At 43.2% G+C, this 27398-nt stretch overlaps 1 protein-coding gene across 2 annotated transcripts in view; it reads right to left on the bottom strand.

Moving 5' to 3' along the window:
* furina (furin (paired basic amino acid cleaving enzyme) a) overlaps positions 1–27398 on the bottom strand; it is a 118066-nt gene that overhangs the window by 33219 nt on the left and 57449 nt on the right. For both annotated transcript variants that reach the window (XM_083651121.1, XM_083651122.1), the window contains exons 4-6: positions 14512–14607; positions 9870–9998; positions 9470–9546 (exon numbers count right to left, since the gene is read on the bottom strand). In XM_083651121.1, coding sequence (XP_083507247.1) covers positions 9470–9546; positions 9870–9998; positions 14512–14607 — 302 coding nt within the window. The remainder of the gene's footprint in view (positions 1–9469; positions 9547–9869; positions 9999–14511; positions 14608–27398) is intronic.

Here is a 27398-nt window from a genome sequence, read left to right as displayed (position 1 = left end):
AGACTGGGTCAGAGGCCCCGCTGCAGCACGCTCCACTGGTGCAGGGAGGGATGTGTCAAGGCATTTTGAAAAACTCCTGGATCATAAAAGCACATAAAACAAGCACAATACTCTATACACACACGCACACATGCACACACACACACACACACACACACACACACACACACACACAATCATGTGCACGGTTTTTCAGAGAGCTTTATCTCTTGACTTTCTTGGAAGTGCTGCTCTGTTGACTTTGGAGTTGAATGTCTTACAGCATCTGTGTGTGGACGCGATGCAGCTGCTGATAAGGGCCCAGCTCAGGTGTCTGTGATGATGGGATGCAGGGCGTGCACAGGCTCATCCTCCCAGTCGCTCCCAAAGATCCCTTTGACACATTCATTACAGTCACTTATTGGGGACGTATAGGCCCTTTTCACGGCACACAAACGCCATTACTACCGAGGCAAACGCCATGCTTTCTCATTATGCAACACCTACTTGCATTAAGCATGTTCCTGGAAGTGATTTTCTCAGAGTGATCAAATGGATACAAGATGATATCACATTACTGTTCCCACTCACATCTGTATGCTCAACTGCTCTGCTGAATAACAAAGCATTGGCGGGGAGGAAACTTTTGGATGATTATTTTTTGCTGGTGGAATCAGCTTGTTCCCTGCTACCAGCTCAACGTGACGTGCAGTCTGTGTGACACATTGATATTTTGATCCAAATATTGATTTGCAGGTTGGCAACAGGGAATGCTCTGTGGATCCAATCACACACAAGGTCAAATGGTCAGTTGAGGTGTGTGGGCTTTTAATAATTCAAATAAACGTCTCTCTGTGATGGTTTGGGTCAGACTCAGTTTTGTGGAAAAGCAAGGTGACAGAAAGTAATTTGAAGGGCAAACCACTTTTGATGTAGCTGAGGCCGACTCAACCAATTAGGTGCAGTGGGCACCACATTAATCAAGTAGTTGCTTTCAAAAGCAGCATTTAGCACACCGACTACCATTAGACCAGTACTGCAACCACATTCAAAACAATGGAATGAAACATTGAGCAGTTAAACTTGTGTCAAGTATCTTTTGGCAAGCATACTAGATCTGTGAAAACAGCACTAGATAGGATCCACCACATAGATATTGACTAGCGCACACAATCACGTTTGTAATGCAATCCAATGGCAACACAAGCTAGCATGACATCATTGTTTATGTGAACAATGATACTGTGTGGCTTAGACATACTAATAGTTCTGTTTGGAAAATGTTGGTTGTCTAGGAAAACAAACCCTGCAAAGAGACAAACCACACTGGACCTGAAGCAAAGGTTTCTATCCATCATTTACGCATGGATAGACATGAGAGACAGAATTATAGTAAATTATAGTAATTCAGAAAAATACACTTATTGAGACAGCCCACCCCTCACGCAGTGTCGGCCATTACTTAATGATACCTCCTCTTTGGAGCTAACTAGGTGCTGCTTGTTAGCTGCTCTCATGCCCTGGCTGTTGGTGAGAGAATAGCTCTCTTCCTACCGGGACATTGCACAGCTGCAGCTTTCTACAGCACCATTACAATAATGTCAAAACAAAATATGATTTGCTGCTCAAGGCTACTAGATTCGTTGTGTGTGTGTGTGTGTGTGTGTGTGTGTGTGTGTGTGTGTGTGTGTGTGTGTGTGTGTGTGTGTGTGTCTTATTATGTGTGTGTGTCTTATTATACATATTTGTGGTTAACCATCTTTTTCAGCTGTGCTTGCTTGCTTACTTGTTAAGAATATTATGATACTATACTCTATGCCTTTGGCTACTTCTACACACACACACACACACACACACACACACACACACACACACACACACACACACACACACACACACACACACACACACACACACACACACACACATTGTATTATGTATACTCTTGGCTATTTCTGTGGATATCCTCATGGATGATGTAAGAAATTAGCATAAGTTCTAATTCCTTTGTGTCTGAATGCTGTTGGTTTAGGTCTATGATGGTGGTGAGATGCCTGGGTAGCAGGCGGGGGGGGGGGGGGGGGGGGGGTTGTTAGTGGTTGTTGTTCTGTGTTTGTGTGTTTTTATCGATGTACACTGCCTGCTTCATCATGTGGGGGGTGGAGTGGGTTGGGCTCTGTGGTACATTTTGGTTTGTTTGCCTCGTGCCACCTTTATGGCTGTGAAGGCGCTCCCCCCCGTCCTTATACACACAATAAATAATTGATGACAAAAAAAGAACAAGTAGGACTATACTGTACTATGATGCTTCATTCAATTGCTTGCTGTTCATTTATAATGCAAATGAGGCTTGTGCTGAATATTTTAGCGGTTTTCCACAAAATCTCTGTATTGTGCATGATTGCATTATCTGATGGAAAATATGTTGATTCTCTAAGATGATCAGTAAACAGGATGTTCAGTAATGATGCTCAGCTTTAAACTATCAGAGTTCAACTCTTCTGACACCCTGGGCTCGTAATGACTACAGGAGTGAATGGGGGCTGAACTCTTTTACGTGCATTTCATGTGATGTGATGTGGATCATGATGTGGATGTGATGTGGATGTGATGTGGATGTGATGTGGATGTGATGTGGATGTGATGTGGATGTTGATGTGATGTGGATGTGATGTGGATGTGAGGTGAGATGATGCTCTGACAACACTGGACCAAACCTCAAGGCCCTTGGTTTGAGGAAGGAGGCTACACAGGTGAGAGGCAGAACAGGAGGGCACCAAAGGCATCACTCCCGTCACACACAGCCAGACACTGTCAGCACAGCAGGTATAGAGAGCTGCCTGTCACTGGAGGGAAGGCATTGCTCAATCACTCATTAACAAGTCGCTCAGATAAAAATTAACACAGCAAGTCATTAATATGCCCCTCACACACTGGCATCATCTACAGTAGTAGCTGACTGGCATATTTCAACTCCAAATGGCACAAAGGTTTAACAAAAAATTATCTAAAAAGATGAACAGAAATTAACACTATGCTTCCTTATGCCTTAAAGTTGAAATCTCCACTCTGCCTGAAGCAATCCAAAGCATGCTGACCATGGATGTATTAAATGATCGATGCCGACTAAATGGAGCCGTCAGATACGATGGCAGGTTAGGTCACATGACCAGAGATGGATTAGGATTATGTGGTGAAATACATTCAAAGGGTTTTATTCAATGGGATCTGTTCTGATCCCATTCCAAATCTGTTCTGATCTGTTCTGATCCCATTCCAGGACCGTCTGCTCATCCTGCTCATCACAAAACACATCTGGACATAAACCTTAATAAGTTCAACAATCTTTCTGTAGACTTGACAGTGAGATGCAAATCCAACTGCATGTGAAAAACGCTGTGCACTGCGTACTGTAACACAGAAATCAATGCCTGCTGAGTGTATTAGCTGCACGTATGCTTCATGTGACTCTAAATCATCTACATAATTGCCAGTCTCCGTACTAAACAGCACAAACACGAACGGAAATGGCTGAATACAACTTCACGTTAACCGTGTAAGCTACTGCTTTCTTTGAATGTTACTTTAGAGAGCAACAAAGAACCTTCAAACCATAATCAATCTCATTTACATGATTGACAAATAGCCAATTATTCTCAGGAAATGCATGGCAGACAAATACCACAAGATATCAGGCATTTTGGCAAAAGCAGCACTCCTAGTGTCATCTTGGCTATTTTGGCAAACGCATAATTTGGTTTTACACAACATTTCACAGCAAAAACAAATGCAAATCAAATGTGTGAGATAGCACAGGGTTTAGTTTAACTCGGTCATGCATGCATGCATGCATAATGTTGTCCATAATGTCTAATAAAGAAGAATCATTATTTTTTCTTCCTTTCTGCACGCCTTTGAGCAGGCTGAATGTTCAGCCACTCAGCTTTAGACTATCTTCCAGCAGACCAAAACAAATCTCAGAGAAGCAACAGTCAATTAGTGTGGGCGCCTACCCAATTGGCAACATTAGGCAAACTGTCCACTTAAAGACCAAGTGGTATGCGCTGCTCACAACATCAATTTTCTACTAACTACACGAACAACAGCCGTTACAAAGGGCATATGCTTCGATTTGAAAACACTTTTTCCATGCCTTCACTTGTTCTCATATCACAGCTGCCACACACACACACACACACACACACACACATTGTGAAATTCTGAGCCAATATCGATGTTTTAAAATAACAATTTGACCAATAGCCATCCCAGCTATGCTGTAGTTTGCTCGCCAAACACCGAGATTTCCTACCTAGCCTGAAGGGTACAGTGATTCAACACACCATGACATCACCAACTTTCCAAGGCGCACTTGGATGCATCATTCACAATGAGATCAGTGAATAGTTGAATGTCAGTTATTTGTCCGGCTCATTTCTCCATGTTTTATTGGCTTAGTTTCAGGTCATCGTTGTGCATTTCTTCAGGTCTGCTTTTCAAATAGTTGATTTGATGTCCAAATTCTTGCTTGTAGCTCGTCCGTTTAGTGACGACCTCTTGAAATGTCACTGAAGACGACATATCGCTGATCTTTCTCCAAGACAGTGAAACACGGCCCCAAACGGCCGACGTTTCACTTTGATTTAAAGATGAAAACAAACGACACACAGCACCCGTTGCCTTCTAATGCCAGTAGCTGGGATTCCATCCAAAGGTATCGCAACTTTTAATCCAATTTTCAGAAAGTCGGCAAAAGAAAATGCGATATTACGCATGTTTCCACCCACTACCGATATGCATAATATCACACAGATATCACACATTTATCATACTGTGTGTACACAGTAGACCAGGGTGGTGCAGCTGGAGCTGGGTCGGCTACTGTTGTCCGAGTCAGACCGCAAATAACCAACACAACATGAAGCAAGTGAAAAATTGAAGCGACACAAGAGATAAACATCTTATTTGCCAATAGGTTGGTGGCAAGGCTCAGCAAGGCTCGTGCGTTCCACCAGGTGGAGCCTCCGTTTGGGAATCACTGCTGTAGCACATAAAAAAGAAACAATGGTGCAACAGCTCAGGATTCTCTCAACATATACAGTGATAAAAGGAGATTAAGGTGAATGCCAATGAAGTGTTGTTCTGCAAACAGCCAGACATACATGCCTCCTAGCAGCTGAATGTGGTGCAGAGACTAACTCTGGTTACAGCACCTACAGCCGGCTGCAGGCCCAAGGCTAACAATCAGATTAGTATTCATACCCACAGTTGGCAGAATCATTAGCTCTCTCTCTGCAACACCTAAACTACTTCTCCCTAGAGATGCGCTATAGAGACACTGTTGTCATACAGATAGCCTACAGTGCAGCTCTCTTGACATCACCGGAAGTAAAGTACTTCCTGTGAAAGCAAACCTGTAAAGCAGGTAAACCCTGCTCTCCTCGAAAGATGCCAAAAGAAGTTCTTTGGCGTATAAAAAGTTTATAAATGGTGCAATCCTCCAAGGTGCTACATGTAAGAGACAACACTCGACAAGGCTGGAATTTGCAATCTGTGCTACATGTAGCAGCAAATGAGCTGTGTCTATCTAAATCCAGACGGTAGGGAGGTGTAGTATAACTTTCTCCTGGCTGGCAGAGGCTTTAACCTCCACTCTTTGTGAAAGAGCTGTTGAAATTGCAACAGCGAGGCTGAACAATGCTTTTCACTCTTTCCTCAAAATTTGAAAACCGATCAAAAGCGCCATTAACATTCATACGTTTTCACGAGTCGCCCACGTCGTGCATTTATCATAATATCAATGCTTTTAGAGTACAAACGGATCTTGGGGGGCTACACCAAGAAATATATATCTCTCCTCTGTTCAGTAAAGTAAGCAAACTTGATTTCAACCTAGAAATTATTCTGATCACTTTGACATTACAATTAAATGTTGGTGTCCACAGTAGCATTGTTTTCCCCCTTAGTATGAGTCCCAATCCTCCCACACACACACAGTCTGGCATTCACTTGGTGTGTCTAACTTGCATTAGCTTAATTACTGTGGAGAAGAAATCATTGCAGTTCTGTGAGCCGTGAAAGAGGCACTGGCCCATCGTTAGTCTCTGGGTTGCTGCTCGTCTCAAAGGTACATCTGGACAACGCTTTTCTTCTGCTCATTCTTACGCAAGTCTGCTAATTAGTTAGGCTGCAGGACAAACGATCTGCTGGTGTTTATAGAGCGCGGTGAGAGGAAGACGAAGAAAACCTCCTGAGAGACTAATGTAGGGTGTAGTGAAATTAATCACACTGCGGTTTGCAACACTGCTTTTAGATAGTTCATTTCATCCATCATTGCATGAGGATTGTATACTTCCAGAGTGATACGTACAGTTGGTACATGAGGATTGTATACTTCCAGAGTCGTATGTACAGTTGGTACATGAGGATTGTATACTTCCACAGTGATACGTACAGTTGGTACATGAGGATTGTATACTTCCAGAGTGATATGTACAGTTGGTACATGAGGATTGTATACTTCCAGAGTGATACGTACAGTTGGTACATGAGGATTGTATACTTCCAGAGTGATACGTACAGTTGGTACATGAGGATTGTATACTTCCAGAGTGATACGTACAGTTGGTACATGAGGATTGTATACTGTACTTCCAGAGTGATATGTACAGTTGGTACATGAGGATTGTATACTTCCAGAGTGATATGTACAGTTGGTACATGAGGATTGTATACTTCCAGAGTGATATGTACAGTTGGTACATGAGGATTGTATACTTCCAGAGTGATACGTACAGTTGGTACATGAGGATTGTATACTTCCAGAGTGATACGTACAGTTTGTACATGAGGATTGTATACTTCCAGAGTGATACATACAGTTGGTACATGAGGATTGTATACTTCCAGAGTGATACGTACAGTTGGTACATGAGGATTGTATACTTCCAGAGTGATACATACAGTTGGTACATGAGGATTGTATACTTCCAGAGTGATACGTACAGTTGGTACATGAGGATTGTATACTTCCAGAGTGATATGTACAGTTGGTACATGAGGATTGTATACTTCCAGAGTGATACGTACAGTTTGTACATGAGGATTGTATACTTCCAGAGTGATACGTACAGTTGGTACATGAGGATTGTATACTTCCAGAGTGATATGTACAGTTGGTACATGAGGATTGTATACTTCCAGAGTGATACGTACAGTTGGTACATGAGGATTGTATACTTCCAGAGTGATATGTACAGTTGGTACATGAGGATTGTATACTTCCAGAGTGATACGTACAGTTGGTACACAGCGCCTGCATTGTACTTGAGATCCTATGGTCCCCGGGCACTGCACTGTGGCTGCCCACTGCTCCTAAGTTCTAGGAAGGTTACTAGTAGAGGATGGGTCAAATGCAGAGGATGAATTTCCCCATTGGGACGATAAAGGATACTGTGTTAGTTGACCAATCAATGCATATTTGTACTTGGTGAATAAAGTGATTGTGACTGCCATAGTTGAAATGTTGATGTTAGCACGTCCTGCACTAAATCAGGAGGCAAAGCGTGTTTTACCTCCACTCAGGGCTACTATTTCTCCAGTTTAACCCGGAGAAGAAGCCAAAAGGTGGATTTGGACTGGAGAGCGTCCTGACGCGAGTCAGAGGAAAGCCTGGAAAGAGAAGCAGCTAGAGATCACATGTTGTCTTGTACAAACATCAGCTACAGAGACATCCTCACAGGGCGGGAAAGAAAGACAGCTTTATGGAGGTGGACAGAGTCAGGCTTTCTGCAGGGAACAGCCTCTTACACACACTAGCACAACCTGATGCAGTTCCATGCCCGCCCATCGGGGTGTTGACACCGTTAAGAGAGGGAAACGCACACACGCGCACGCACGCACACACACACGCACACACACACACACACACACACACACAGGCCTGCCACAGGGAGCTAGCTGGGTGGCAAGAGATAAGAGCGGGGGTGAGCTGAGGTTGGAAGCAGGAGCAGCCAAAACGAAGGAAACATCAACATTAAGTGTCTAAGCTGGGCTGTGGGCCACTGTGTGAGCAGCCAGAACAGCTTAAGCGTACCTTGGCTTCGATGCCGAGTGCGACTGCACTGGAAGGATGCGACATTCTTCCACAAGAAATTCCATCATTTGGTGTTTTGTTGATGGCCGTGAAAAATAATGTCTCCGGCACTGCTCCAGAATCTCTCATAAGTGCTCATCTGGGCTGAGATCTGGTGAATATATGAAGGCCACGGCATTGTTTGCTGTGTTTTTTTGCTTATCAAAACTTTCAGTGATAGCGTGCGTGGGTGTGTGTGTGGGTGTGGGTGTGGGTGTGTGTGTGTGTGCGCATGTGGGTGTGTCTGCAATGCCCGGCACTAGTAGAGTTCATTTTTATTATCAGGCTCTTTATACAGTACATCTTCTTCGTCCCGTGCTGCAGCACCTTCCAGAAAGCCCATACAGCACGAGCATAGTTACGGTATGAACGGGTCATTCTGCAGCCCTGGCTGTACCCCTCCCCTGGCCTCCACGCGCCTGCTGCCTGCTCCAGGCCCATGTCTCAGTTGGGGACGTTTGATTTCCACCAGTGCCTAACTATAACCTTCTCCGCTTGTCATCAGTAATCATGGTGAGCCTCAAGACTTACAAAAAAAGGCTCACTAGCCAAAGGCCCACGAACAGCAGATTACAGCCAATCACAAATTAAAGTCAGGGGGGAGGGGAGGGGAGGCAGGCGGGGGGAAGGGAGGGAAGGGGAGGCAGGCGGGGGGAGGGGAGGGGGGCGGAGCGGAGGAAGATGACGTCCAGAGCCAAGAGATTTGCTCTGTTTCATTAATGCAGATGAGCTTAATTCAACCAGTTCTCAGGAAGACAGCACAGTAAACAACTCCTCACGCCACCTGCAGAGGGCGCTGCAATGAAGCTGCTTTCTCAACGCACTCGGCTAATCCTAGATCAGGTTTGCTCTGATAAACCAGGCTAAAGAAAGGCCCTGGTGGAACCTGCGTGGTTTAAGAGGCCGAAGCAAATCTACAAACTTGGGAGTTTGTGTTGGCTAGTAATTGCCCAGTTATGGAAAGTAAAAAAAAGACAGAAAATTAAAGTCTCCCAAACGAAACAAACCCCGTCGGCTGTAGCTTTTAATTGGATGTGGTTTCATAAATGGCGTCCTAAGACTCAACAGCGGATGAAAATCAAGATTTGGGGAAAAACAGCCACAGGCGTATTTACATGTCAGTTGTCAGAAAGTGACAGACTGGATCTCCATCCAGTTACTGTTCTTATTACTGTACAAACCAGGATAAATGAATGAATGAATAAATGCATGCAAGGTAATCCAGTTACACTATGCCCCCCCCCCCCCCCCCCCCCCCCAACATCATTTGCATTATGGACTAGAGTGGGTGGATGCGTTGCCCACCACAAGACAAAGAAACAAATGAAAATCAAATTCATCCACATTGGTTTCTACCTGTTGTCATTAAGTTGTGTGTATCGCGGCTGAGGGTCCGGGTCTCCGTCATTCACATCGTAGCTGGCATCTGGGTCCTAAAGAGAGACAGATAAGCTGCTTGAGTCAGGTGCAGAGACAACTTCTGAAATTCTAAAAGCCAGGTTTTCTACACTCGTATATCCATAAATCTGCAAACTGTAAACAACTATGAACCTCTAAAACTGTCCAACAAGCGATAATCCTCTCAAGCCAATAGGAGCTCTGGATTAGCATGAGAAATAGTAGTATCCTTAATCTTCAAGATGTTCTGTTTGTTCTATTGTGATCTATGTCCTATTCTTTGCTGATGCAGTGAGCCCATTTCTCTCCTCGGGCATTATCTAAGTTTCATCTCATCTCATATTTGAGTTCTACTCACGTAGTTCTGTTGCAGGTCAGGGTGGTACTTTTCGATCCCGTCGTCCAGGATGGACACCACCACTCCTTTACCGGTGTAGCCCAACTCCCAGGCACCTTTGGCGTTCAGGTCACGGTGGTTCCCGTTGTACTGAGGATGGAGACAACCAACAGTGACTACAGTTAGAATCCCGTTGTACTGAGGATGGAGACAACCAACAGCAACTACAGTTAGAATCCCGTTGTACTGAGGATGGAGACAACCAACAGCGACTACAGTTAGAATCCCGTTGTACTGAGGATGGAGACAACCAACAGTGACTACAGTTAGAATCCAATCATCTGAGAGACACTCAAATGCAAATGAAAAGGTTTGCTGTTGTACAGAGGTTTTCAAAGAGGGAGGGGTCGCCTCCCCAGGGGGGCTCCAAACAGTTTCAGGGGAGGCTAAGTGAATGGAAGTGAAAAAATATCCCATTAGTTATGAAAAGGAGATCACAGAATAGCCTATTGGGCTTATTATGCCTTATGCCTCTGACCTCAAACATTAAACCAGTATTAACAATTACAGCAACAATATAAACAAAGAACATGAGAGAACAAAGACAAAAGAAATAAGAGCCAAGAAAAGAAAACCTGGCAATGTGAGTCAGGGGTGTCAAGATGAATCCTTTAAGATGCATCGAATCGAAGACAGATGAAAGAATCAAATAGTTGACAGATGAATTGTTGGTGTTTAAAATGTATGTTGACATTCAGATTTTAAAGCACTTTCTAAATAAAAAAGGGAGTTGATATTTATCTGACTGCTTATATTCATTGATGGAAAAAGTAGTCATGTGCAGAAATACAGAAAATTGAGGATGTGATACTTGGAGCTGCGATACTTTGAGCTGTATCGAGATGCATCGTGATGCATCGTGGAATCCAATCGATTCGAAACGTTGACAGATGAATCGTAATCGAATTGTACGTGAGGCCAGTGAAGATTCACAGCCCTAATGTGAGTGTGGTGTAGTGTGAAATGTGCGTTGTGACTAAAGTGACACCCTTGTAATACTGCCTGGCCCTCATATTAGGTATATATGAGGGCCAGGCAGTGTTACAAGGCGGGTAGAGAGCCTCTATACTCACTATTAAGAGCAACTGTACCAAGCTTGCATCTCTTATCAGTTAATACCAATGCGTGGCTCCTCCGTCAGCAAGGCACCAGCGAAATGGATGATGGCACACAGCGATCACTCTGCAGGCATTCTGATACGCTTTTGACATTCAACTTGCCTTTTGGTCAAATGCCATGATGCCTGTTTCATGTACTTCATAGCTCTTCTTCTGTAAAATGCACCATCAGTTTCAATATAATTCATCAGACATACCATCCATCCCCTTTCCCCCTTGGATTTCAGGCCCTCGTGCCTTCAGTCTGTGACCTTGTCGCAGAACATTACAATGTAATGTCATTGACACGTACACAGCCAAGACCAAAATCCATGAGAGCCAAAAGAGCTGTGGTCCACAATGCTTATTCAGATTGAAGAAAGGCCATCTGGAGGCGACGTATTGAGTGAATAACAAGTGCTGGAGAGGTATGTAAAACATTTCATTTGGAATAACTGCTCATCAAATTAAGCCTTTTCCCTTCCAGTCATTTGAATGCATCTCTTTCATCTCAGCAGTCCATCTGCACGCTGGAGTTTATTTTATTCATTCAGTTTAAAGTTACCGGGACAGTGCACATTAATAAAACATTTCTGTAAATGTGCCAGTTTAGCCAGCGTGGCTCATTTTCAAACGTGGTCCCTGGGCAGGTATGGTGGTGGTGACAACGGAAAAGGACATAAAATACATTAAAACAGGAACAGCAATACTGTAGCTATAGTGCCACACACACGTCATAAGATCACATCAAATAACCGGGATAACAGTACATAGAACATAAATCAAAGCTCGTCAGGACGGTCACACACTTGATTGTCTCTCAACGAAGATTTTAAGTTGACTTTAAACAAACGATATGTGTCACAATCTCTGAACTGTGACGGAAGACTGTGTTCCATGGACAGTATGAGCTGCTCTCACTGAAAAGGCTGCCTGTCCGATGGTCCGAAGGCAGACCACCCTCCATGGGCAAGTGAAAATGTACAACTTGAGATCTGTGTTTGAAATAATTATTTAAATAATAAATAACCAAAAATATGAAATAGTCATAGGAATTGAGAGATGCTGGCCATTATCATGTGCTTATCATGGACGCTCACCCACCCAACACACCCACACGCTGCTCCGGCCAGCCAGGTTGAGTTTTAATGAGGGAGAGGCTGTGATTCACTGCTACTGTTGGAAGCGGATAGGAAGGAGTCGGAGCACAGCGGGACATTCCGGCAACCTTGACTTGAGCTTGGAATCATGTGCCGCCCTGGTTACAGAATTATTGAAACATTTAACATGTACAGTGGCAGCCATCTTCACTTCTTGCCCCCAGCCGACGGCCTTTCGGCTGCGAGCCAGCTGCCATTACTGTACCAAAGAACTTGTACGTGCATATAATTGTATAAGCCTCTACTAACTGTATTACAGTACTAAGAAGATCCTACCTGACAAAACCCCCGATTTTCGCAGCAGTCTCCCTATTTTTAACCCTTTCTCGTGCTGTGCTCCCGATTGGTAATTTATCCCATTAAGCTTCCGAATTCAAAGTGATACAAGTCAAATAACTGTAGGGGGCTTTAGTTTGAAGTTTCATATTAAACTAGATAACCTAAGGCATGCATTGGTATCAACCATGTGATGCTAGCTTGTCGGGAAGGGGGCTTTAATGCTCTGAAGTTATGCAACATTTTAGCAAGGGGAAAAACTATTTTCAAAGGGATCCCTTGACCTCTCACCTCAAGATATCTGAAATGAAAATGGGTTCTATGGGTACCCACGAGTCTTCTCTTTACAGATACGGTAGCATCTTTCAATAGGGTAGCACAAACATTCAACGAAGCAGCATAAGTAGACAGAACAACGGATCACATCACTGATGGAGTTTCGACCGACCCGTTCCTGGACGGGTGCATTTGCCAATACCCCAGAAATCTCCCTCTTTTTCACAGCCCAATGTTGGCAGCTATGGAAATTAGACATACTATGTAAGTCATAATCAGTCATTCAAATGCAGATAATAACTGGAGGCAGAATACATTGGCATTCGGCATGCTGTAGATTAAATGGCCACAACTAACTACTAACGGCTCCAATGATCAAATAGTTGGTCAGCAAATGGCTACATTTGGATTACAGAGTTGCAAGTTTCAATCTTTATTTAACCATTTTCAACTTAAACAACTTAAATAGTGCTTGACCCTCCCTCATTACCACCACTGAGGTGCACTTGAGCAAGCCCCTTTTAACCCCAACTGCTCCAGTGGAGCTGCTCAGTGGCCAGCAGATCAGAATGTGGTTCTACTGGTCAGCTTCCAGGTATGAAAGTGTGTGTATGAATGTGAACAGGGCACTCCTGAAAAAGAGAGCATTGCTCTCAGTGAGTCTCCCCCTGTATAAATAAAGGTGTATGTATGTATATATATATATATATATATATATATATATATATATATATATATATATATATACACACACACACACACACACACACACACACACACACACACACACACACACATATCCTGTTTATAAAATAAATACATAGCTTTAACTTTGAACACTTTAGAGTATGTGGTAGGGAATGGGATGCTGGGTTGTTTTGCCTCCATAACTCTACAAATCAGAAAGCCTCAATCATTTATTTACCCGATTCTGATTTGATTTGAAAATACGTTGTTAAACAATTTATTCAATGCATTAAATATTTATTACTGCGATGGAGAAAAGAGAGTGCTTGTTTTTCATCTTCAAAACATGGAAGTATTATTGATTGTGGTACTATAGTATCAATCAAGTCTATGAATACCCAACCCAGTCAACAGGCTACTATCCACTCACTTCCCCTTTCAAGCTACTATTAACAGCTCAAGGACGCGAGGGATGAGTTCACCTCCGTCGACGCACCACGGGCGTTTTGAAGAACTGATGCAGGGCTCTTTTGTTCCTGCATCACAATGAACCTCCTCCTGCCCTCGGCTCGCACTCGTCGCAGGAAGAGAGGAGCTGAACGGCAATTCTCAGAAATGGTTGAGAGTGGCTTTTAATGGGCACAGTGTAGCAGTGACATTCTACAAATCAAATGTGAAAATCAATCGACTGAAGACGAGTGCACTTCAACGTGAATCACCTCTTTATAATCTCTCTTTGTTGTTGCGCCGAGGCCTAAAATAAACCCAAGCAATTGAGCGGTTAAAGGCAACAGTGTGCGGCGCGCACGCACGCGCTATTTTTAATGCAGAGGCCTGGAAGGTGAAGCCATTTGAACTCGTGCTTTTTTCTGCAAACAAGACACACGGAGGCATCAAGCCTTTCACATAAAGAGGGCATGGATCCACAGGCTCGTCTTTGGACTGGGACCGCCCACATTTAATTACCTGTATTGACTTTTGGCGGATGGAAAGATCAGCCAGTGTGCGGTACTGAACGGACTCTAAAACGGGTACACGTCACGCACACACTGGCCACATGCACGCTTTTGTTCGACAAAGTTCCTGTCCAGATGGGCCGACACTCACCAAGTACCACTGGTCTTTGAACTTGGGATCTGAAGGCTCTGTGAAGACGTCCCTCTTTTTCCTCCGTTTCACCACCTGCTGCTCTGCCCAGGTCACCTGAAATCCAAACAGACACAAGCACGCATTGTAAACAAATGAGCAATGCACACACACACACACACACAATATGGGCGATGTGCTGTTCACCTACAGGCAGTGAGCGTCAGCAGCACGGGGGAAATAGTCTGACGGCACGAGGACACTGCTCACTGTTAGTAGGAGAAACCACCAGCACAAAGCAATAACGACGTGCTGGCCATGAGGGTCACACAGTGTCAGATGAATTAACAGAGATCCCAATTCACAGCGGGATGACAACCGCCAGGGAGAGATTAAAGGCACAGGGGTACTGTGGGCTCCTCGCTAATGAGACGCGCTCACAAATGCCAGAGCAGTCAGAGACTAATTAAAATCTCTCTGAGTTGTGGTAGCGTACATCAGGAGCTACGCTAACTCTTTTAACATGCGTATGGGCACACACAAGTACATTTGCACATAAAGATATGCACATATCATTTCAGTGAAAGTTAAACAAGCCAGCATGAAGCCGGTCTACAGCATGTGGAGGGGACCTTTCCAATGTGGGAGCGCCAGCACAAAGTGTTGACAGAGGCAGATTGCAGTGTGAAAATGAGCCTGCGTCTTACTCCCTGTGAAGACTTGTGCATGCTGTTCAGCTAAACGCCCGGCTGGATGAGAACAGGAAATATATACCTTATATTTATATATATATACTGTATATATATATATATATATATACTGTATATATATATATATATATATACTGTAATATATATATATATATATTATAGTATGTATATATATATATATATATATACACTGTATATATATATATATATATATATATATATATATATATATATATATATGTATATATATATATATATATATACTGTATATATATATATATATATACTGTATATATATATATATATATACTGTAATATATATATATATATATTACAGTATGTATATATATATACTGTATATATATATACAGTATATATATATATATATATATATATATATATATATATATATATATATACAGTATGTATATATATATATATACTGTATATATATATATATATACTGTAATATATATATATATATATATATATATTACAGTATGTATATATATATATACATATACTGTATATATATATATATACAGTATATATATATATATATATATATATATTACAGTATGTATATATACAGTATATATATATACTGTATATATATATATATATATATATATATATATATATATATATATTTATGTATATGTCAGAAAAGGAAGACAGAGAATTGCCGCAAGGACAGAGCACCTGACATGAAGGACAAGCAAAGCAGAGCGCAGCCCTCACTCTGCCTCTGCAGATCATTAGACTCACAGGAGTGCAGTAAAAAGACAAGGGAAAAACATGGAGGTCACTTTACCTACACCAGGGCTGGCTGATACTGTACTGTATGATTGAAATCAATACCACGATCAAAAGGATTTCCCCCCCTCGATGTCGATATATGACGTTATGGCTTTCCATAAGCAAAAACACACATTAAATAAATTAATGTTCGTCATATTGAAGCGAACGGTAATGTTTGGTGTGATGTCAAACTTTCACATAATATTCCTACGATACGATAGTCTGAGTTTCTAAATAAAAATGGCTTCTTCTCATCAGTTCAGAGAGCAGAATCGCGTGTGTCGATATCCAAAAATCACCATACTATCATCACAATATAATCCCACTGAAAGACCATAAACAATAATTCTGAATTATCGTCCAGGCCTAAGCCACAATAAGTTATGTGAATCCAACAACACTCAAATTTGGTATGTAAAAAGAGATGATGATTTTAGGAGCACAGAGGTCTGTGTTCTGATGTAGCTCCCTTCACTGGTCTGCAGCACACAGTCAACGTGGAGCAGATGCCTCCACAAGGACGGTTTGTACTGGGAAGACCCGGTCAGCTCTGCAAGGTACAGCTGGAGCTGGGCCTTGAAAACCTTGGGGGGGGAGGGGGGGGCGGTGTCTTTTGACCAGGGATGCCCAATTCGACAAAATCACAACACAGATTTCCTCTGACTTGTTTTTTACTTGTCTCTTTTTTTCCGTCTTTCTTCCTCCACTTCCTCTTCCTCTCTCCACTGCGATGACTAGCCCTCGGTTCGTGATTGAATGTATAGATTAGATTGCGCTAATGTGATGTAGGAATATTCAGTGAACAACTTGACGGCAAAAACAAACGACTTTCACAGTAGTTTCATCTGGATGCTTCCAAATCGATAAGACTCTGATGAAACTGTTTTATAGTGCCTACATCGAGACAGTCATTTCCTTCTCCATTGCCTGTTGGTATGGTAACCTGTGTATTAAGGATAAGAATTCCCTCGGAAAAATTGTGAAGGTGGCCTCTAAAGTAGCCGGCATCCATTTGGACAGCCTCGACCCTGTCTTTAACAGACAAGTACTTAAGAAGGCTTTGTCCATCCGCTCAGACGCAGCCCACCCTCTAAGCTCGGAGTACAGGCTCCTTCCTTCTGGTCGTCGACTGTGTGCCCCACGGGCCACAAAACATAGGCACAAGTTCTCTTTTGTCCCTGTCTCTATTCGAGCATTGAACGCTGCCGAGGGAAGGTAATGATGTTTTAGTGTTTTTATTATGATTTTATTGTTTTATTATCAGCCTCCGCCACTGTTTGTATTGTTTTATTGTTTCTATTGATTTTATGGTTTCTATTGTTTTATTGCTTTTATTGTTTTTTATTATGGATTTATCTTTCCAAGATACTGGCCATTTGTGCACTTTACTCTGCTACCTCACTTTACCGGTCGCTGCGTGTCTGCACTTTACTGATTACTGATCGCTGTGCACTTTAATGCTACCTTGCACATTTATCGGTCATTGTGTGTCACAAACAAGGTCCTTGATGTTTTATTTAGCCTTATATTTATTCTTAACTACATGTATGTAACATGTTAAAATGCCACTTGTGTTGTTCTTGTCTGTGTTTTTATCTGTATGTCTATCTGCTGCAACTCAAATTGCCCTTTGGGACACTAACAAACTTGAACTTGAACTTGATATAAGGGCCAATGCTTTATATTATAAGGAGCAATTAATGCTATTATTAATTTCACTTTTTCTTTGGTGTGCAGACAAGGGTGCAAGGAAGGACATTTTTCATATTGTAACATTAGGTAAAAGTTTTCCATTGCTGAAAGAATGTAAAACGCCGGGAACGTTGAAGCTCATTTCTGTTGTCAAGAGCGAAATAAATATCTAAAGTAAAAAGTTATGTCTCTCAGTGAAATGTGCCATTTCTGTTTCTCAGCTGGATAATGTCCTAAAATAAGGGCAACCCAAACTCTGCTTTGCTCTTCATGGCACCGGATCAAATTGCACTAAATCAAAAATGAATGCCGTCATATTGAATTGTTGCCCTGCTCAAAGACATCTTTCCTGTATTGAACTGCTAAATATGTTTTGAGATCCATATCGAAATGGTTTTAGGAGAGAGTCACGTCCCCGCAGCCTCCACAGCAGTGCGCCCGCTTCACAAGGTCACAATATTATTACATCGAATAAATATGATAGGGCCTGATGATAGGGGGCGGTGGAGCGTTGTTGACAGGACAGTTAAGAAACATAAAGGATGTACTATCCGATGGAGCAGTCCCAGGCAGTGCAACAGTGTCTATCTATCCGTCTATTTACTATCTCTTGTCTCTGATCTGTGTGTGAAATGGAAGTATTAACAGGAGAGGTTCTGTACAGGCAGAGGGACAAAGATTCAGTTGTATGCAGCATGCCAATTTTATCTTGGTTACGCAGCCACCCTCCATCCTCCATGTGTTTTCCTGTCTGATAGAAGCTGTTCTAGTCAGAGAGACACTGCGGACTGCGCCATCATTCAGAAACCACGGCCAAAACGGGGGGAAACAAAAACTCCCCCCCTAATCCTGGCGTTCTCCTATCTCACGTGTTGCACACAAAGATCACATAATATGGAAGATGAACACTCCCAACTTACGGTACTTCCTTGACAACTAGATCCACATTTTTCTTCTCGCCAATTCTCAATGGCTTCCTTGTTTTGCTCGGGAGTACAAATAAACTTTATTTGGTGATTTTTTTTTTTTATGTCTGCGCAGCCCACCACACAACAGCTTTTAGCTATGTTTAATTCAAGGAAAATGACGCTGGTGTATGGAAGTGAATGGAGAGTTTTCCCCCGTGATGGGCATGGCCTATTTCATGCAGTGTCTCTATAGAAACAGATAGAAACACATTGTGTCCGTCTCTTGTGCTGTTCTAGTCATGGGACACAGGATAGTCAGTACAGTTTGCCCTCTTTCCATTTCCTCATCCACTTTGCTAGGTCCCACTCTGCGATGACACGGTCCTGAACAACAAAGAATCTTCTGTCACACAAACTGTATCATTAAAGTGTCTGCAGCCACAAAGCTGTCACTGACAGTGGATCACCAACTTACAATTTAATAATAAGCAATCTGAATGTGTTCATGCGTTATTCCTCCATTGCTCAGAGACACTTCCAGTCCCATATCTTGTATAATGTTTAAACCTCTGCATATTTATTGTGTTGTTATTGTATTTTTCTTTGTGTTGTACTGGGCGGTTTATATCTCATGTAACGTGTGCACCTTCTACTACACCAAGACAATTTCCGTGTATGTGCAAACGTACTATGGCCGAATAAAATAATTCTGATTCTGACATTTGCCAACGAGGAGACATGGACCCACATTCTGCAAATGGAAGGATGATCTCTGTAACCACCACTGCAGCACACTGCCGACCACGGCAGAGCGAGCGCCAGCTGGCCGTCCCAGGAGGACAGAAGGCCTGAACGACCTCTGTAATTGTGCCATACGAGCCTTCACACACTCCTGCAGACAAGGCAGCAACACGGCCGACTGCAAAGCACTCAATTATAGTTCAAACTAGGGTTGCAGCGGTATACCGTTTGAAGCTATACCGCGGTTTGAAAACGTCACGGTATCAAAAACCACTAAGATTTGCCGTCGTACCTGCCCTACAGTATCAGCTGTTTCCCCAAAACAAAGTGCCCAGGTCGCTTGTAGAGTGCAGGTTACCCCCTCCCCCTGGCTGCATGCCTACCTAGACTAGAGCACAGTAGAGAGGAGCTGTCCCTGAATCTATTTACAACCGTGTGTGTGATAATGGCAGAAGCAGGAGAACGCAAGGAACCCCCTGAACTTTCCCCCATCTAAAAAGACGACATCGGCTGTATGGGTATATTTCAGCAATTGTAAAAACACAAATGGTCCGCATACTCCGCAATACCGCAATACCGTGGTATTTTTGTCCAAGGTTATCATACCGTCAAAAACTCATACCGCTGCATCCCTAGTTCAAACACTGCCGGCAAGCCATGCAGGAGCGTACGTTAGCTACGTAGCCTGGCCGCTCCTTTCACTTAGGCAAACCCTCATTCTGTTACTATTTAGTCTGGCACTAATTGGTCAACCCTGTCAGAGACAGTTCTCAGAGGTTTCCATCAAAACACAGGAGCACAAGTCATTTCCCTCTAAATAATGCATTCGTCTTCTTGACGTCATTTGGAGACGGCTGAGATTAAGTGTTTCAGGTTTGGTTATGAATAATTACTATTCAGACCAGCAGTCCACCCTGGGACATGGACTTCTTGCATACTAGCCAGTACCTTTATAACTAATTAGTTTTGTTATACTTTCAGTCAGTACACCCTGGGATATGGCTGGAAAGTAACTTCTTGAAAAGCAGTATGTTAGCCATGACCGATTTACCGTTATCATTTCTTTTATTATACTTTCTGGGGGAGAACAGTATATTATCCAATATAACCATAATGACTGTTTTGACTCACTTTCACAAACACTCTGAAATTGCTCTCTGAAGCACACTAATCCTTCATTATTTTATAGTGTACATTTGACCAAAACGTTCTCTAACGTTCAATGTGTACTTCCACAAAGAAAGGCGTTGGTATTCTGACCGAACGTCTCCCATCTTTCTTTATCTTGGACATGAAGACAAAAGGAAATGAGCGTCTCTGAATCTGGAAGACATTTCCTCAACTGTGACCACAGGTTATCAGCCAAGTAGCAATTATCTTCAGCAGAGCACATCAGGAAGCATCCTGTGAAACACACCGCGGTGCATGAAAACAGTCGATTAGGGCTGAGATCACAGTCCGCATTTTCCTACCAAATATTCACTGATATTCGGAATAACTTGAAACTAGAAGCAATAATAACAGCTTTCAGCTCCAAACTCACAATTCATACTACATGTAATTAGACTGTCTAGATCCCCACTGTTTAGGCGAGATGGTAACAAACACGCATTTCCATTTTGCATTTTTGGAAGTGAAGAGGAAACAGAGTCGAGGGGAATTCTTGAATAGTCGGTGACAGAACAGGGAGTCAGCTGTTGACACACCATTTCCTTTATAAATGGGTTTGGAAAATGGAAACTAGAGTGCCTTCCCCCTGCGTCCAGACCAGTCACATGCAGAACTGTTAATGTTCATCACATCCACGCCGGTCAGTTAATGTTTCAGATACTCTACGCTGCACACCCCCCCCCCTCCACACACACACACACACACACACACACACACACACACACACACACACACACACACACACACACACACACACACACACACACACACACACACACACACACACACACACACACACAGCTCCGCCCTTCATTATATGAGTATCATGCCCTCTAATGCCAAATGAGGTCCCATCTACGGCATCATTACCATAAAGGAACGTGGTTACGAAGAATATGGCGTAATATGTATTCATGGCTTCACTGTGTTACAACTGTCTTGTTACAATAATGACACTGCTACTGGACAGTCAAACGGTAGGTAGGTCGTTTGTGTTTAGAGGGAACGGACGGTACTGTTACGTTGAAGGATTCAATCCCACTACAGCTTTCTCTCTCTGTGTCACTCCCCCTCGACTTTTCAACTGTCAAGGCAAATAGACCATAGTAAAGGCTGATGGACTGCCCACACACGCCTTCATAAAACAATACTAAACAAAACAACAATATAAATCTGGAGGGGGGGAAGGGGGAGGAAGGCAGTTAGGCTCGAGCATTAAATCTTCTATTAGACTCCATCTACAGGACTCAGTCTGCCCGTCCATGAGATCTGGCAGACGTCCAGGTGCTTTAGTCAGTAGAGACTCATTATTGAGCCTTCTGCTGGAGATTCATCTCTAGTCTCTCTAGAAGGTTATAGTCTCTCTAGCAGGTTATACTTTCTCTTAGTATTGCTGATGCAAAAACATTATTCTTTTTTACAGGGGACACATCAAGGTGATTTTTGCAATGTTTTCTGTTTGACGAATAAATCCAAGCACTGATGAAAGTGTGCGTCAAATTTGCAGTGACCTCCTTGTTGATAAAGGCTTTGATCGGACTATTTATTGCAGCAGTGTTGCCAAGATGAGTGAAAAGTTTGGATGGAGAGAATTATGTGTCAAAAGAGAAGCATGGGGATTGGTCAAAATTGCAAGATATTGCAACATTTGCTCGGGTCTCTTGATTTCTGGAGGAAGAAAACTGGTGTAAATTCCTGGAGGGACTGAGCAGCTGAGCTGAACGTTCCTGAACAGGCAGGAGGACCTGAGCAGCTGAGCTGAACGTTCCTGAACAGGCAGGAGGACCTGAGCAGCTGAGCTGAACATTCCTGAACAGGCAGGAGGACCTGAGCAGCTGAGCTGAACGTTCCTGAACAGGCACGAGGACCTGGCAACGTAAGGCTCCACTTGCTCTGGTTGCTGTGTGGGGGAAAGGAATTCAACAACAGGAAATAGTGCTGCGGTGGGGAAGGAAATCCCAAAGAGGGAGGTGGGCCGGTTCTAAGAGTCCAGGGGAGCAAAAAGACGCCACATCACACGCATTTCTTTCGCAAATGTGCACCTGTTTTGTGACCGCACAGCATGAGAAGAACAAGACCAATGAAATGGAGCCATAAGTTACGCTCACTTCTAAAAGGAAGCAGAAGAGTGCGGTGGAAACGCATCTCAAACTTGATCAAGGCGATGAATTTTCAATTCCCAATACGGAGTCATATTTTTCAGCGTCTTTTCCAAAGTGGAGCATGTTAAAAGATTGTATTACCTTTGAACACACAACTGAGGCTATTGCCGGTTTCAGAGCTCTTTAAATGAGTCATTCTATTGGGGGCTTCAGAGCCATCGGGGGTTTCAAATGAGTGGCTTACGATTTTAAAGGAACAGAGCTGGAAAAATTGATTGAATTAGTGTTTTGTGGCACTCTATACACGATTAGCCCATAATATGAAACATACACATTTTTACAGATTAATTAAAACTGAAAAGCTGAAATATTTTCAGCCAGTAATAGAGTTCAGCAGTTTGTACAGTAGCTTCACTCTAAATGATATATATGATGTAGATACACTACCGTAAATTCCGGACTATAAGCCGCACCTTTTTTCCCATTTTTTGGGCTTTTTTGGCCCCTGCGGCTTATATAACGGTGCGGCTTATCTATGGATTTTTTCAAAAAAAAAAAAAAAAAAAAAACTCTCTTTTTTAGCACTCTTTCTAACTATAAATCCTATATAACTATAATAAGTTTTAATTTCCTCTCTTGCCCTCTTTTCACCACACTGTATGACACTGTATGACACTGTGTGCACTGTAAAAAAACAACACAGGTGGTGTTGTGTTATGTTGTTTTGTTGAAATGTTAATAAATGGGAGCTTCCTCAAACAGCCATCTCTTTCCCGACAATCCCCTCTGTGCATGAACCCTTACATATGGTAATTAAACATTAAAACACAATAAAAAAAAATAAAAAAAAAATACCATTAAAACACCCGCGGCTTATAGTCCGGTGCGGCTTATATAAGAAAAAAATAGTCAACTTTGCAGGTGCGGCTTATACACCGGTGCGGCTTATAGTCCGGAATTTACGGTACATCGTTTTGAATGTCATTGGCATGTCTACACAGCTTGATTGGAGTCCACCTGTTGCCAATTAATTGATTGGATATGACTTGGAAAGAAACACACATTATGTCAATGTAAGGTCCCACAGATGACAGTGCAGATCATAGGTGATCATAGGGAAAATGTAAGTTCCATTGGCATCAATAGGAGAAAACTGAAGTCCAGGAACTGGCCGTAGAATTCAGAGAATCTAGAGAGAATCGTGAGATGACACATGTCTACAGTGTCAGGATTTAACAAGAGCACAGCAGAGTCCATCATTAGGAAATGGAGAGAGAGAAGAAACATCATGGATCATCTGTCATGACTCCTTCTAGAGCTGGTCTACAGAACTACAGAGTTCCTTGGCTGTGATCATGGGAGACTTTGCCAGAAGGACAACAGTCAGTGCAGCTCTTCAGAAATGTGGGCTGTATGGCCGGGTGGCCGGAGGGAAGCCATTCCTGAAGAAAGGCACTGGGGTTTGAAGTTTGCAAAATAGCAGTGAAAGAGCTTCGGGCAAGAGGTGCTGTGGTCTGCTGAAAGGAATATTGAACTCCTCAGTCATAATGCAAAGTGATAAGTCATGTGGACACACACACACACACACACACACACACACACACACACACACACACACACACACACACAGACACACAGACACACACACACACACACACACACACACACACACACACACACACACACAGTGTGCATGGTGTAGTAGGCATGATGACTTGAACTGAAACTGAGTTTTCAAAGGTGCATTTTGAAACTATAGTGCATAAGTGTACTCTCACTCAAGAAAAAACACCTCAGGTTGTGGTGCCTTCTACGGTATAGGGTCCCACAGATACATTGATTAGATTAGCCGATATACTGTAGGCCTTTTACACATACCATTATTGCCAAAAGTGCCAAATAAAGACTAATTATCTAAAGACATATGATCTAAATTAAACATGTGTGGCAGTGAGCAGATTCAGACAGCACAAACATTTGTCCAGCGGAGGGCACTGTTCACTCAGCAAGCCTTCAAGAGCCAGAGAGCCCCTGGTAGTTTTAGATACTGCAGTTCCAGGCGTACGCATGTGCAAGTTCAAAAACAACAGATGAAAATGAAGGTATAGCGAACGGTAAAATCTGTGTAAAATAGGAGTGGAAAATTAATGAGATAGTGTTATTTTGAAATACAGCGCTCTCGAAACGACTAGACTCGAAATTCTAAGTATTAAATGCGAAGTTATAGCGTAATGCACTAGTGCCGTCATGGGATGTAGTTTGCAAGCATAGTGCCATGCTGCAATACAAGACAGATCGATGATCAACCATAACGTAGTCTACAGTTTTATTAGGAGTGTTAACTAGTTAGCAATATTAAACGATGGGGAGCATCTTTTTAAGTGTCCCACTGAACAGAGCACTTAAATATTACAACTAAATGCAAAAGGGAACACTGAACCAAATTGCAAGGTCGGATGTGTTGAATAATGGTGGCGATCATTTGGTCATTATGTTTTGTTAGTGCGGTCATACAGCTAAAGCACCAAAAATCTCATTATGCATTTGGGTCAGTTAGGGTGTCAGTTAGGGTGACAGAGTAATATTAGATTCAATTTGAATCTAATTTTCCATGATAAATCTTCCTTCGGGAGAGTTAAGGAAATGACAGCCGTGCTAAATATCTTATTCCCTGACATCTCGATAGGCGTAATGTTTTTTTTTTTCTTTCTATCTTTTTGGGGACTTTAAAGCCGTGATGTTTTGTTACAGTTCAGTCTACATGAGGGGTCATCAACAATGGTCCTCGAGGGCTGGCGTCCTGCAGACTGTTGTCCTCCCTGGTAGTTAATGAGTCAGACGTGGGCTCTTTATCAATATACATTTTTGTGCATTCTTGCGTTCGACTGACTAAATACAATTCCAACATAAAAGAATGAAAGGGCAGAGGAAAGATAAAAATCACTATATGTTTACTTGCCAGCCGAGAATGCTTATATATATGCGGTTCCGGATCGGGGCGGCCGCGCGGGTCTCATGTCAGCGGGGCGGGGTGGATTACGGTACTGATTGGTCATATGTGCAGGGTTGCGGGGGCGGAGCCGGTATTGTCCGTGCGGGGCCGGGTCTTGAAAATCAGACCCGGCATGAGGTTGTTTCCAGGACTTTCCAGGTGGTTCCCGGACTTTACCACCTGCTCATGACCGTCGCCGGATCATAACCCACCGCCATGCACATTTTCAGCCCAATCCGACCTGGGGTGTGGGTGGGTGTGAGGTGGTTTCAAAGAATTAAAACCATAAAATAAAGTTTCCTGTAAAGGCACAGTCAGGTAGGGGGACCACATGTTGGAGGTATGACTAACCTCCAAACGTCTGCAAAGCAGCTGGACAATAGAGAAATGTGAAATAAAAGGAGTGGTAAAGTCAAACAGACAGACCAGATGCTGTGGGTTGTCAAAGGCAGCCATTATGAGAAGGTGATAATTGAGAGCCAATGGTCTGGCTCTCTGCCCTGTGGTTGTTAGCTGACCGTATTCCCCTTTGTTTCTCCTCTGTTCTAACACCTGTTCCTAGCATACAGCGAGCCAGGCTTATGGAGCGCATTATTGTCCAGATATACTACGAGCGATGTCCAATACTGGGAAGCAGGACGACCCTCGCGTCCAAAAAGAGTTGTGCACGAAACTTTGCAGCAATAGAGGCGAGCCATTTTTCACTCAAGCAACACGTTGCTCAGCCTGCTTGCTGATGCACGGAGCCGTTTAGCACAGCTTCACATGGAGAAACTCAAACAATGTGATGTTCGCTCGCTCGCATCGCGTCCAGTTAGGAATCGGTGTAAGCCTGCTGTAAGCCTGCTGTAAGCCTGCTGTAGACACCGTAATGTCAGGTTTTGACAAAGGTCACCCAAAGGCCCGGCCGGGGCCAGTAAGACACTTTGCCTGGGTCCAGAACTTTGAATCCACATGAAAGAGTGGGTTCTCTGTTGGAAAATTATCCGTCCAATGTGTGCTGGGGGGGCTAACGATTAGCCAATCAGCGCCACGTGTGGACTAACGCGGTTACGTTGGTCTCTAGTGATTGGTTAGGGAACCCCCCCACCCCCACCCCGACGGAAATCGGTTACAGTGGAGGCAATGTCATACTGAAGATGGAAATATCCTCATAAATATGTAAATAAGTATATAAAAGGTTTGACATTTTCAAGCTTTTTAGAAACGTCAAATAAACACATGCATGCAGCTCAAAGAACCCAAATTCTGTCCCAAATGGCAAGTTCAGGGCTGTTCTCCGTGGCTATACTGATGGTGAAAGCATAACCACCACCCACGCACTACACTCCATCCATCTCCTCCAAATACAGCAATGATGAACACTTCACACTCTCTCCCATCGCATACCCTGACACATCAATAAACCACCTCCATAACCATGAACCCCCCCCCCCAGTCAGATACCTTACCTCCATAACCATGAACCCCCCCCCCCCCCAGTCAGATACCTTACCTCCATAACCATGAAGCCCCCCCCAGTCAGATAGCTTACCTCCATAACCATGAAGCCCCCCCCAGTCAGATAGCTTACCTCCATAACCATGAAGCCCCCCCCAGTCAGATAGCTTACCTCCATAACCATGAACCCCCCCCCCCAGTCAGATAGCTTGCCTCCATAACCATGAACCCCCCCCAGTCAGATAGCTTACCTCCATAACCATGAACCCCCCCCCCCCAGTCAGATAGCTTACCTCCATAACCATGAACCCCCCCCAGTCAGATAGCTTACCTCCATAACCATGAACCCCCC

The sequence above is a fragment of the Poromitra crassiceps genome, assembly GCF_964638095.1.
Source record: "Poromitra crassiceps genome assembly, chromosome: 14".
Lineage (NCBI taxonomy): Eukaryota > Metazoa > Chordata > Actinopteri > Beryciformes > Melamphaidae > Poromitra > Poromitra crassiceps.
This window is presented reverse-complemented; position numbering and strand designations above follow the sequence as displayed.